This window comes from Oryzias latipes, chromosome 5, assembly GCF_053564925.1.
Source record: "Oryzias latipes strain Hd-rR chromosome 5, Olatipes_Hd-rR_3.1".
Lineage (NCBI taxonomy): Eukaryota > Metazoa > Chordata > Actinopteri > Beloniformes > Adrianichthyidae > Oryzias > Oryzias latipes.
In genome coordinates this window covers 16,391,715-16,406,323 of record NC_136241.1, presented here as the reverse complement: position 1 = coordinate 16,406,323, position 14,609 = coordinate 16,391,715, and the positions used below count along the sequence as shown (strand labels likewise).

Here is a 14,609-nt window from a genome sequence, read left to right as displayed (position 1 = left end):
AAAAGCAAAATATTGTGGAATGATCACCCAGCCATATCTGAGACTTGTGTAAAAATGTCTGATGATTTTTTTTGACCATTTATACACCCTACTTTAAAGTTTAAAGAAACAAGACGATGAAATATATTTTAAAGTGTGCAGAAACTCAGCCTGCAGCCAACCTTCTTAGTGTGATGAAATATGCAGATACAAAGTTTTTTTTGTAAGTGGCTCTTTTGGCTGATTCTCAGCCTTCGCAAAAACAGGGAAAAGATGCCAGGCTGAAAATTGTCATTGATAGGGGGTTTCAAGGGTCTTCTCCTGTACCGACACACATCATCAATGATGGCTCTTCCTTTGATTTGTCTTGAGATCTGTGGAGGTTTTTTTAGTCTTTCAACATCAGACATCCATATAGAGCCCTGATGACCCTGCTGGGGTTGATGAAGCTCTACTCTGTGTAGCAGCAGCACTCCAGCTCCCACTGCTTTGAGGCACAGCTATCTGTTCGATCTTTGCGTTGCCTCTCATCCTATGTGGTGTTGGTTCACCCCACCACTCTCGGCATACCAAAATGTCTCAAATTTTATCTGACATAATTAATGGCATTATATATACATATACATATATATATATAAGTCCATTAGTCAGTCTGACTGTTTGAGCTGCGTTCACAGTAATTCTATAACTAGTTTTTAACACCCTACATGTTGGCCACATAAGAAGCGTTAGCCGCATAAGCGTATTTAAAATACCTGTAACTACCAACATTGTTTGGAACACGTAAAAAAAACAGACTGATATCGCAAAACAGACTTTACTGTGACTGTGCCAACTGAGCATGGGTTAGTCAGCAGTTAGACAGAGTTATTGACTAGAGCTGCAGCCAAATCTATTGTGAAGATCAATTATTTTCATTATAAGTGAGCTTAAGCGATTTTCACTGCTAAAATAGTTTACCATATAGTGATCTTTAAAGGTCTACTCAGCTTCTCCAAAAAAAGGAAATGTCAGTCAGCCCACTAGGAATACTCTCATTACCCCTTATGCATAGCAAAATATGACAACTGGTTATGTTTAACCAAAAAAAATATATAGTCAAGGATCCTCTAAATGTCACACATAAGATGTTTATTCTTAAGTCAAATTCTCTCTAAGTTCTTTTTAACAGTCGGTAACTGTGGGTCCCTTCTTTATATATTCTTTCTGCTTCGATTTGATAGGCCACTTGATGGAAAATCCTGTATTTTCAACATGAAAGAACCCTATACTTTTCATTCAGCTATGCTAAACAGCATATGCAAATAAATCAGAACTCTTTTTCTTTTTTAAACTGTTACCTTCATTCAGCTGTTTTTCATCCACGCTCCTCCATCAAATCGCTCAACCTCACAAGAGCATCTCCTGTGAAGCCACTTTGACATTGATTATCTGATGCATTGAGCCACTGCTCAGTTTGGACTGTCACTTCTGAACAATATTTCATTGTATTCTCTCTAGCTGAGCCGTGCTGACTTAACAAACCATTTTTTGTCATACATAACACTCCAGGCTTTATTTTAGAAACCAGGGACTTGAGATAAGGCACCCAGCAAGGTCAGCACTGCAGCATGACAATTGAATTGTATTTTGACGTTTTAGGGCTTTTGATTCACATGAAAGATGTGAGAACTATAACTTAGCTACTGAAGTCATTCTGTGCTTCATTCTGAAGGAAAACATTTCCATAAAGCAGTTGAGGAAAGTTAATTTTAATTTTTTGCGAAAGAGACTTTGAAAGCTTGTTTGCTTGCCTAAAAGACTAACATCTAGGTCCCCAGTGCAGTACTTTGAAAACTTTGAATTGCAGTTCAGTGACTGGCATAGAATATTAACATAGAAAAGTAAATAAACTTTGCTCATTTGGTTCCTCGAGATCAGTCTCAGTAGAATGAGCTAAGGTGGGTGCATGCAGGTTTGTTCTTGCTGTTTTGAATAATTCTTTACGTGCCGTGGGGATTTTGCAGCCAAATAAATCATCAACTATCGGCCCTTATATGTTACAAACCAATGCACATTACATTGAGACGACAAAGAATTGGATATTGGCGTGATCACTTAACTACTGAGCATGTTTCTACGTTGCCAGGCTGCAGTGGGTTTTGCATGCTGCATCTTATCAGAACTTTGCAGTTTTGTTTTTCTGTCTCAGAGATGCCAGGTTAGGTTTCTCCTTTTTCCATAACAATTCCTTTTATAAAATAACTCTTTTTAATATAATTTCCCACTCTCTGCTTCCCTTGTCAGCCTCCCTGTTTATTTGTTCCATTGTCTAGGAGTCTCGCTCTTCATTAATCTAATGCAGTTTACTCACACTCGTTCAACTCTCTGCTTCAGCAGTCCTGCGGTGGAAAGCTTTCAAAGACCTTTCATCAAGCCAAAGTGTCACTCATCATCATCCCATAAAAGGGAAAAATCTGCCGTTTCCCCTGTTTGAACATAAAAAGCAAAGCCCCCTTAACGTTGGCTAGTATTTCACCGTCTTTTTGCTGCCCAGTGACTCTTGCTGACATCCCACTTTCTACTTTTTATTTGCTCGCTCAGCCAGCTAATGAATGGGAAATTGGGGGTCACCATCTTATCTTTATTTGTTTAAGAGATAGCTGCACTCCAAAAAGTCTTAAAAGCCTGTTTGACAGGGTTTTTTTGTTGTTGTTGTTGCTCAAAACTGTTAAGTCACCTGAAATTAGCCAATGCTATTCTAATTATTGACAGCTGAAAGGTTTTTTGGTATTTTTGACAGGAATTTACTGTGAAGAGCTTTTATCAGGTTTCACAATTCTTCCAGCACATTTAGTCCAAGTAATAATGGACCTATTTATCATTATGTTGTGTGCATCGGGGATGGTTTTTATGTTCTTTTTGACTTTGGGCAATGTCCTTGCGGTGAAAATTAAGTAGAGGGCTCATTAGTCTTCCGATAAGGCTTTACTTGAGGCTAGTTCTTTCCAGTGCACTGCACTGTGTGTGCCTGGATACTTTATGTGCATGCTGAACAACATTACGTTATTAGTAACCAAATTCAGTTTGTAGCACCCCTTGCCTCCCTCTTGCACTGATACGAAATATGAAATGTGGTTCCCTAAATCGAAGCGACCTTTAATTTACTGCTGTGTGAGCACCCGCTGATGCACGGTTTCAACCAATAAGATGAATATACACAGGGGGCTATTGTTTCAGATTTTATTTTTCAATTTTATATAGTGCATTATACATCAGGGTTTCAAGAAAATCTGTATAATATGAACACAATTAATGTTGCAATAAAAGGTGCAAACGTTAAATGAATACGGCACATAACATCTAATTTTTTCACTTTTTGCCATACGTCTGAAATAGCCAGCTCATTGATAACCTTGATCTTTCTAATCAAAAGATTGAGCCCATTATTACTTGAATATAAACTTATTCAATCATTATTTCTGTGCTGTTTTTATGTGGATACCTGAGGTGACCAACTAATAAAGCATTTTTTCCCTGCAGGACATTACCATTGCAGAAATTGTGAGATGTCCTGCCATTTCTTTGCTGCTCTGTCCAATGTGTCTCTTCTTGAAAAATGAGAGTGCACTTCAAGCTGTAATGTTGAAATTATTTCCTCACTGTAAGACCTCTTGAAGCTGTCTTCAAGATGTCTTCTTGTGATGATTTGCCCTCCTTCTGGTAGCTCTGGCCAGCTTCACATTGCACATGTCTAATGTAACAGAGAATACTCTGGCTACATTCACACTGCAGGGCTTAATGTTCAATTCCGATTTTTTGAAAAAATCCAATTTTTTTGCAAGGCCGTTCACATTTCCAATTAAATGCGAACTTTTGTGATCTCCTGTGTCTGCCATGGTTGATGTATATGTTCTCTTTCCCGCCTACTTCAACGCAGAATTATGACGTTTGTAGCGTTGAAGTACGGGTCGGATTCATGTAGACCGGCTGTTAAGACAAAGGTTGCATTTCAAGAGATCGGATACGTATCAGATTTAGGACCACATACCCAAGTGGCCTGGGTCACATTTGAAAAGATCGGATCTGTCGTTCAGACTGTCATGAAAAGATCAAATACAGGTCGCATAGGGGCAAAAAAATCGGAATTGGGTCGTTTCAGCCTGCAGTGTGAACGTAGCCTCTGTTGACATTTAATTGGATTCTGTTTTAATATTGTGTTTGATCTTAAACAACTACAACAATTTTTAGAACTGCATCTATCCAGTAGAAGTCATCGAAGGCCTTATTATTGAGTTAACTCAGCTGTCTGACAGTTCCAAGTGTCCCAAATGGGTCCTTAAAAAAAAAACATTTTCAGTTTGGAGAATTGATTGACCGCCTCTGTTTTTTGGAGAAAAACATAAGATTAAGATAAAAAATATACATTTTTGTCGGGCATGGGTAGTAACATCCAATTTCCACCACACAGCTGCTGGATAAAGAGTGGGCAGTGCAATGAGGCACAGAGAAAGACTAGAAATAGGCAAGCGTAGGAGAAAAGCTCTTACAATAACAGTACAGATGTACTCACTATGGAGTTGGAATAAGATTCCTCATCTATCAGATGCAGTAAATGGATGCTTGCATAGAGAAAAGTATTTTTTTAAATACTTAATGATTGACACAGTTCTGTCTTTCCCTCAGCTGACTTACCTGCCTCCACCGTGGGGCGACTGCAAGTCTACTCCGATGGACTCGGACTTCTTTAACTCTTACAGCATAACCGCCTGCAGGATTGACTGTGAGACACGATACCTGGTGGAGAACTGCAACTGCCGGATGGTCCACATGCCTGGTATCCCTGTGCTACAAACTTCCTTTTCTTGTCAATTTCATCAGAGTGATTGGCCGTAGAAGCCTCTATCGTCATCTCATTGTAAATACTCTCATGAGTTTGGATGACAAAAACTGCCCAGTAAAAACAGATTTATGCTTAACGCAGGCCGTGGGCCAGAACAGCAGTAAATCAGATATTTTCACACTCCAGGGGATTGAAAAACTCCCCTTTTTTTACTTTGCATCTGTGTAATGATTAAAGCCGGGGTTTGCTGTCTGGCTCTTACATTATATCACAGTGTGGGATCTCACATAGCAAATTGAAAAGAGGGTTGGAAGAAACTTTTGGATTTGTTCTCTAAACTTTCACTCACTTGCCCCTCGTTCTCAACCACAGAGGAGCCTGGCTCCCTGTTTGTTTGAGAATCAGGATTAGTTGCTATCTTATTGCGCCTGTTCAGTTTATTATTTTAGGTCCGTGGAGGACATACCCATTAAAATCCTGTCACCTAGATGTGCTCTGCTTCCATTGATCTGTCAGCGTTAAACAACAAAAACAAGACTTTTCACAGATGTAGATGTTTCTGAATGTTTCTGTTTTGTCCACATACAATTTTAGATTTTGATACCTGAATAGCTTTCTAAGTTCCCCTCCAAAACAATTTGAATATTTTCCCATCTCTTTACTTTAAATTCAAAGCATACAACGATCACTATCAGAAATTCTGACTTAAAACTGTCGCATTTTGCAGATGGAGAGGTAATCCATACACCTTAAGGATCTTAGGATAATGTGCACCACCTGTATCCTGCTTTTACAAACCTACAGTTATCAGTCAAAAGCAGCTTTTTTATTGCTTTTCTCACATCTTCCACTTAGATCTGACTGTGATTGTTTTTTTTTAAGCTAAGGGCAAAAAAAAAGTACTTGGCGGTAGATCTGTGTGTGTGGACTAGGCCTCAATCTCCCTGTCACTGCAGGGGTTTAAGAAAAATGCTCTGAATTATTACAGCTTGAAACTAATTTCCTGCAGGTCCGCAACACGTCTTTATCCTGTATTGTTCTGATAGATTGGAAAGGCTCCCTGACTTAACGGTCAGAGAGATGCAGATAGAAACAAGGCTGACAGAGATTGAAAGTAGTGATGAATGGCATCAATTATAAGTTGATATCAACTTTCTGAAGAATATTCAGTTGTGATAAGGCCAGTATTGATAGGGTGACACCAAATTAATTATAGACCTATAATCCTTGTTTTCTTGCTCCTTTGAAATTCCCTTCACGTATTGCCTGCATTGTTTGATCACACTGAGAGTGCCGTCTCACTTGTTCCCGTCTTCAGGAGATGCCCCATACTGCAGCCCGGAGCAGTACAAGGAGTGTGCAGATCCCGCCTTAGGTGAGGAGATTAACCAGCATGGGACTCGTGCACGTTTCTAGATGTGCACATTGTTTATTTGTTGTTTGTTCATGTCCCACCGTTCCAAAGCTCCTGATCCCAGCTGATAACAGATTCTGTTTGGCATGGTCGTATCACAGAGGGTCTCCTTTTCTTGTCCTGCATCTTTTCCATCAGCTTAAACCTCTGAAGCCGTTTCATGTGTGTGACTTGTTTCCTTACAAACTTGCAATCTCTCACTCTTTTTTGTGACTCTGTATCACACGTTGGCCTCCGGCAGTAGCTGTCCCTGTGATTGCCAGCATTTGCTTTATTTTTCTTGTAAGGGGCTCCTAGGTTGCTCCTGGCTGTACGTTTTTTTTCTTTCTTTCTTTTTGCACCTTTCACTTTGCTGACATTGTGTTTGTCATCCGGAGGTGATGGTAAATGCACCCACTTCCATGTTTTCTTTCTTGCAGCCTCTTCCTGGTGGCCTTTAACGTCTCTTTCTATCTGTCATAACCATGTTTTTTAGACTTTCTTGTTGAAAGGGACAACGATTACTGTGTGTGTGAAACGCCATGCAACCTGACAAGATACGGCAAAGAGCTGTCTTTTGTCAAGATCCCCAGCAAAGCATCCGCAAAGTACCTGGCCAAAAAATTTAACAAAACAGAGCAGTACATAGCGTAAGTATTCTTATACTCTTTAAATGTGTTATCACAAGAGTCATCTTAAATGTTGGTGGCTTGAAAATTATTTGATAAAAATTATCTTTTGAGTTGTTTTTGTCAATATAGTTAAATATAAAGCATCAACACAGACTATGCAAGTTGCTTGAGGCTTAATGTTATCACTGCCATACATAACTGTTTACAGAAAGGCTGCATTTTTGTGCACAACCACGCACATCTTAAATATTCACTCAAACACAAAAATGCACACATATAACCACTGTCTGCACAAGCCTGCTGAACCAGAGGGGGTGTGAGGCACTGATGTCACCAAGCAATTGGACAGTTGACCTGTTTGCCTGGAAAGAGGCTGGCATTCCATTTTGTTGCCTGAAGTATAATTTGATTACCTAAAGAACATATAAGTTTAGATCTTCAGAAAAGGTTTTATGCAAGGAAAATTTAATGAAGTTTTTTTATGGTTTTTTTTTTTTTTTTTTTTGCTAATTTAGGGATATTTTGCCCTTTAACTGTATTTAAACCTTTTACTAATCACAGATTTAGGGTTTTGGTGTTCTAAAAGGTGGGTTTGTTTATGCTTATTCTTAACTTCTTCAAATAATATACATATGTCATCATTAGTGCTCCAGTTTAACATTAACAATATTAACAAATCCTTTTATTAATGTCAAGATTTCCGATGGATGTCATTCAGTAAAGTGAAGGTCTTGACAGTTTTAGGAATTTCATCAAGATGTTATTGTGTTAGTACTTCAACTTTTGAAACAATTGTTCTGTTTAATTATATTTATTTGCACATTAAGTCGATCCATTAATTAGTGAATATTTTATATTAAAACCACTTTTACATGTGTTTGGCAAGAAAATAATTGTGAATTTAAGGCAGCTTTAAGCCACTAAGGTTTTTTGGAACCCCTGAAGGTTTTCAGGCTAATCCATGCTGGTTTATTTTTACACAACAACCTGGATATAGATGAGTTTAATGTTTCGAACCAATTTGAAGATGGTTGCATGGGAATCACAGAGAATCAAAGTTGACCTTTTGACTTCTTGTTATCATTTACACACTACATTACTCTGTTACCAGGCAACACTCCAACTTCTTTCATTTTATTTCAGTAGATGTGTTTTTTACAGTATTGCACTTTGATACATTTTTTTGTCCAATTGAAGATTATATTTCCTTTTTTCTATAAAAATAGTAAATGAAAGTTAGTAAAGTAATAACTTATCCATTATCAAGAATCTATGGGATTTAGCTGTACTGGACTGAAATGTAATTACTTACATTAAAATTAGGTCCAAGTTATTAGTTAAACCAGCAAAGATGTACTTTCTATGATGATAAACTGAATTGTTTCTAAGATGTTTTGGGACTTCCTTCTATTGTATTGTGAGCCATGAATAGAACAGTAAAGAAAAAGCGTCAATGTCTCCCTATGAGCAGAATAAGATACAGGTTTGATGAGAGAAATACATCAAGACATTCTAACAGAAACAGTCAAAGATAGCTGCTGTTAAAATTCCCTGTTTGCACTAAAGGATTCTGCATCTTTTTTTTTATTAAGCTTCAGAATAAACCTTTTGAATTTGACTCTATAGATCTGCTATTCTTACTTTAACGAAGTCCAATCATGACAAACTGAATTTACATTCTGTGTAACCTCAGATATACTGTATTGAAGGTTATTTTCACTTCATTTATTGTCTTCTCTGGGGATTTTCTTTGCTTTTATTTAACATGTATTTTTATAAAATTTTTATAAGATTCACATAGTTAAAAAATAGTAATTAAAAAGATATTCCTTTTTTCTGTCAAAAGAACACAATACAGATGTAATGTATTGTCTTTCTGTGAGTTTAAGTCAAAGAATAAGACAAATGGTTATAGCTTTTTCTAGCTAGGAACTACATAGATGATCCACAAACTCAAATTCAATGGTACTGAAGTCCGTAAGGTGAATAAAGATTAGATTCACATTTGCTTCAAATCTTTTCCACCCCTATTTTAAATGTATTTTGTCGAAGATACAACTTTATAACAGCTTTTTTAAAATAATGTTCACCTTTTGGCATATTCCTTTAGGGGTCGCCACAGCAAATCACCTTTTACTGAGTCACACAAATGGTTTGACAGAGAGTTTTACACTGGATGCCCTTCTTGAAACAACTTTGTATTTTATCCGGGCTGGGGACTGGCAAAGGGAGACCCAGACTTGTGCCCCCCTTGTGGGTACATAGTTAGGTAGCAGCCTGAAAAGCTAACTGCAGACTTTTTAAAGTTATGCACCCTAATAAAAGTCTACAGTTCACTTTAAGATCAGTAACTTAAATTAAACTGTGAAGTCACATCTGTCTTGATTTGTTTCCTAAAAACCAAGAAATGCTGACCTTGTAAGAGCTAGATTCAAATGAACTGCAGTTTAGAAATGGAGGAATAACAATTGAGAAAAATAAGGAACAACAACTTGAACTTTTTGCTGCAAATGCTCGCGTCATTTTGCTGTAGTTACTCAATGTCACTGAAGCTATTCGTTATTGCTGTATTTTAATATAACTGCCGTGGTATTTTGCTCAATATGGCTGAGATTATATGCATAACTTGAACCCAAGCACAAAAGAAAATAGGTTCATGGATGAAAATGCCCCTGTTTTTCCTTCAATGGAACCATTGTCAAAATGTCGTAGAGTAAACAAAAGCTGTAAGGGAATGATTTAAATTAGCTCCAGGAGTGGAATTAGGTCTGTGGCTAATGTTTTTTGCGGCGCCCACAGGAATGTCTGAGCATGTGTATTAAATAAAACGGTAAACACTGTTCTCTGAGCCATGCACAGTAAGCATTACTACTGCATATGTCACTTGATATATTACCTTCTTTCATTTGCATTTCTTAAATTAAAGCCAGTCCCTTGCAACCCCCACGTATTCTTAAGGATTGGCTGACTGTCATTTGGCTTAACTCCGCTTTCAGTCTTTAAGCAAAGTGCCAAGTGCAAAAGAAGAATCTACAAAGTCCCATTTCTGTTTTGATCCTAAATCCATGGGGTTGGATTTTACCCAAAGAGAGGATATCCCAGATTCAAAATATTCTTTAGCCATGGGCCCTTCAAATAATCCCTTTTTCCATTCTTTTTGTTTTGGTCTTTACTTTAAGATAGCTGCACAGATTGAAATCTAACTACTGGCTTCATTTCCTTTGTATTCCTCAATGACCAGACCCTCTAAGGGGAAATTAGTTGGAGCTCGCAGGGTTTTGTACGTGACATATTTCCATGGTTGTCTGCAAAAAATGGCAGCTTCACTTCTTATCACTTTGCCTAAGGACGCGCTGGCAGAAAAGTGTGTAAAATGTTGGTTGAGCTGTTTGGATATGTGCTTTAACACTTGTTTTCCTGTCTCTATCTGTTTATAGCGATAACATTCTGGTTTTGGATATCTTCTTTGAAGCTCTGAACTATGAAACCATTGAACAAAAGAAAGCCTACGAACTGGCAGGCCTTCTGGGTAAGGAAATGTCTGTCAAGTCTCTTCTTGGGAACAGATAGTAATGCAGTGTGCAGCATTGCAGTTGATTTGTATCTAAAGTGACAGTGGCACAGATGCTTGCATTTTAATATAATGTGTTCTAGTCCCAAGAGACACAAAGCTTGTTCCTGTATTTTTTTTTTCCCTTTACAGCTGCACATCTGCCAACATCTGCGTTTCCTGTTGCAGTTTTCACCTCCCAGACTTAAACACTAATAGCATGTTCAAAGGTTAATCTCATTTGAATGCACAGACACGGCTTCGATTCCTGTCATGGACCTCTTCATTTGTCTTTTCAGGCGATATTGGAGGTCAGATGGGTCTATTCATTGGGGCCAGCATCCTCACTGTTCTTGAACTCTTTGACTATCTATATGAGGTAAAATCTCCGGTTACAAACATGACCCTTTCATATGCCACACTAGAATTTGGGATTACTTGTTCTCAAATGAAAAATGTCCCATCATTGCCACTACTCACATAAAGTGTGGTGGATATCAGGGGAAGCTTTACTGAATACATTAACATTTTAGATTTCATACTTAAGGTCAATCAGGTTGTCTTTCCTTATTGCAGTGTGTTCTTAGGAGTAGGAGTGTACTTGCTCGTGTTTCCGTGTGTGAGTTGGTTTGGGGAAAAATCATGTTTCTCGTAAAATTTAGGGTCAAATGCAAAACGTAATGCGCTCTTACAAACTTTCTCATTTAAACTGCTGGTTTTCAGATTCAAATACTTGTGTTTTAAATGATAAAAACAGACTTCCATAATGTTTACATGATCATTATCAGAAAGATTGTCCTGTATGTTTGCAGATTTTAAAATACAAGCTGTGCAGATGCATGAAGAAGAAACACAAAAGCCGCAACAACAACGACCGCGGAGCTGTGCTGAGCCTGGATGATGTGAAACGCCATGTCAGTAGTAGGCAGTTTCTAAGTACTTCGACTTCATCAGACTCCGTTTCTTTGGCAAAAGAAGACTCTTCTAGATTGTCTTTCTGTCTCATCTCCCTGTGTGCTAAAGGTGACGGGAGGAGGAGCAAATGTGAGAGAAAAGAGACAGATATGAAGAAAGCGTTGAAAAAAGGATGAAATGAGAAGGAGGGAATCTGGGCTAGATGTGCAGGAAAGTGTAAAAGTGGTTCGAATTTAATCAAAGCTGCAGGACAGCACCAGTATAGCGACAGAGATTAAAGCCTTGCAAGGTGTGACAGCTCAGTTACTGTATGTCCAAGTGTTTGATGAAACTAGTTCATGTTAACTGTAAGTCAAAGTGCAGAAAGAGAAGAAAGGAAAATCTGCTCCTCCTCTGTTCCCTACTGGCTTGATAATTCCATCCTTCATTATACTTAGGAATATTCTTTCTTTCCCCTCTCAGATCATTTTTTAACTCATTCCATATTTTTACAGGGATAAGTATAATACTTTTTTTTAAGTTCTTCTTTGCACATTTTGTTTGACTTTTTTGCATTTCTTTTTGTTTTGCTGCATGATTTACTTGCAGGCTCCTTGCGAGAATCTTCGCACACCGTCCACATATCCTGGGAACATGCTACCTCATCATCCAGGCCAGGGAAACTTTGAAGACTTCACTTGCTGAGCAGGCCTTGGTGAAACATCAAAGTGCACGTTATGCAACCAAAGCCAACAATACAGCAAGAACTATCCAGAGAATACGTGAGGAACTAATCAAATTAAGGCGAGGGACTTTTGATATAAAAACTGAGGGTGAAAAAAATGGGTGAATTCAACTTGACAAAGAATTTTCACCCAAAGGCCAAGTGAAGAAAAAGCCCAGAATCTTTCAAATGAATCTGTTAATTTTTAGGACATTTCATGCAGCATTCAACGCTCTTTGTGTTTTTCTCTGGAATACTGCCACAAAAGATTCTCGTGGAGAGCGGCTAACAACATGGATCTTTCTTTAAGCAGGCGAAAAATAACACAGAGTTACAAATGGTTAATAGGAGTGCAATTCTTTCACTCCATCAAAAGCAGCAGATGAGTAAAAGGGACCTGTGTCTCAACGAACCACGCAGCACCTGCTAAAGTGACAATATTCATACTTCTCTCCACTCTACATGTAGCAACAAATGAACCTGTTGCAGTGCATCATGGGAAGAAAAAGAAACAGTACGCTGCATTTTTTTTTTCAGAATGTATCTTCATTCACTGTGAGTGCAGTCAAGTGCGATGGAAAGCCTTTCATGGTTACAACGGCAGAGATGGTGAAAATTTCAGGTTTCATCCTCATGTAATTGCATGCTTGTATCTGTCCAGCGCATGTTTTTCATTTCATTTCTGATTCTTATTAATTTACATATCTTTATATAATCTAGACTGTGTATAAAGTATATATATATATATATACATACACATATAATTACCAAATTTGCCTCAGTGGTTAACAGGAAAAGTAAATGACTTATTTCATAAATGACTCATTGAGTGTATCCCTGTATGTGTGTGTGTGGGGGGGGGAGTGTATGTTGAAAGTATGAATCCTGAAGTGTTTTGTTTTTTTCGGTAACATTAGTTCCCCAATAGGAGAGTGTAAGAACTCCACCTAAATGCATTTTATTGCAGTTGATGTTTTCGTTTTCGCATCTGCCCAATAAATCAGTGACTTTTCACTCAGCATCAAGATGAAATGTGTTGTTTCTGTGTTGTTGTTTTTTTAATCTTCTTTTTTGTCAGGGTTTTTTTTTCCTCAACATTTGTTAATGACATTTTTGAAAGTTTTGTAAGGCTGTCAAAAAATTCTGTATTTGTGCTCTAATTACACACGTCTTATAAAAGCACAATGCCGCCTGTATGTAGAGGTGATGTAAAAGAAAACGTACTATTCTTCTTACTATATTGTCATATTAATAATATTGTGTTGACCTGACTGCTTTTCATTATTTTGTTTTTTATTTTAGTTGGGTTTTTTTAATAAAAAAACATGCTCTGTATAGCCTGATTACTATGTTATCACCCTCCAGGCTAAAAGCTAATCTATTTAGTTATCAAAGCATAAATAAATGTAAATATCATTTTGGAAAAATGGTTTGTCTTCTGGGGCTTTTCTTTTAATTGTGGTTGTGACTTTCCATTGTTTTTTTCTGAATAAACAATAAAACAGGCTTTTCAGCTTGTCTTAAGCAACTCTTAGAATATGAGATTCCATACCCTCAAACACATTAGGCTATTTTTACTTTCCTCTAATGAATATGTAATCATATATGTTGCCTAATCCAACATTTCCTGGAACAAACTCAAAATGCAGAGAAGGGTTTTGGGGGGCAGAAAAGTGGTAAAAAAGACAGATTTTTCTTATGTTTGTCAAGCATTCATTTGTTAAACATTTAAATTCTACATTAACGGTTAAACTTCGACAAACTGTACCAGTGGAGATTCTGCACCCATTACTCCTGACATGTAATTACAGTTTTGGTTTGCTAGATGACAAAAGGATGGATGGGAAACGTCCAAACTTAATCAAGAATGTCATTCAGCCAACAGCTCCACATTCTGGGTGACTTCTCTCATTTGCGACTGTACAACTGGTGCTGCCATCTGCTACACTTGTACTATTAAATCAACGCGATGATGTATGACTGAATATTATAAACTTTAAACAATAATTCTGCTAGCTTAGAATCTTTTGCAAGAAATGGAAGATAAAAAAATATCATTAATAACCCTCCTTGCTGCTTGGTCATCAGTCCTCTGCTACATGAAGGGTCATCCAGGGATGAGAAGTTTATTCATAACTTAATTTTTTTTTAATGATACTTTCATAGAGGCAGCTTAGATCCAGGGTGGGAGTGCATGTATTTTCTATTTTAAACACAAAAAAGAATCATTTTAGAATTTAAAATAAAGTAGTTTACTGTACTAAACATGATTTTTTAAACTACTACCAAAATGAATATATCATTAAAAAATCCTTATTATGAGAAAACCTTCAGTTTTTGTGTATTTGTACCACCAGTTTTATTTGTCATAAGATTATATAGGAGGTTAGGATACAGACGATCGGTTTGGGAGTGACAGGAATCCAGAGGGAGATGCTCCCTGCATTCTGATAAGTTTCCACTGGCGGCTGTGTGGGAGGTGGTAACACCAGCCAGAGTTTAAACCAGATGAAAATTGTCCAAAATTCCTGCTCTTGTAGTCACAGACTCCTTAATTGCTCAATTTCTCGTGTTTTTTTGCAGATTTTTTGAAATCTTGGCGATAACTTCAGTCC

General features: G+C 37.5%; 1 protein-coding gene across 3 annotated transcripts in view; it reads left to right on the top strand.

Moving 5' to 3' along the window:
- asic1b (acid-sensing (proton-gated) ion channel 1b) overlaps positions 1-13,421 on the top strand; it is a 152,341-nt gene extending 138,920 nt beyond the window's left edge. For all 3 annotated transcript variants that reach the window (XM_004068816.5, XM_023954959.2, XM_011474989.4), the window contains 7 exons: positions 4,645-4,795; positions 6,120-6,176; positions 6,691-6,844; positions 10,264-10,355; positions 10,676-10,755; positions 11,189-11,290; positions 11,880-13,421. In XM_004068816.5, coding sequence (XP_004068864.1) covers positions 4,645-4,795; positions 6,120-6,176; positions 6,691-6,844; positions 10,264-10,355; positions 10,676-10,755; positions 11,189-11,290; positions 11,880-11,975 — 732 coding nt within the window. In that variant the 3' untranslated portion in view covers positions 11,976-13,421. The remainder of the gene's footprint in view (positions 1-4,644; positions 4,796-6,119; positions 6,177-6,690; positions 6,845-10,263; positions 10,356-10,675; positions 10,756-11,188; positions 11,291-11,879) is intronic.
- The last annotated feature ends 1,188 nt before the right edge of the window (positions 13,422-14,609 follow it).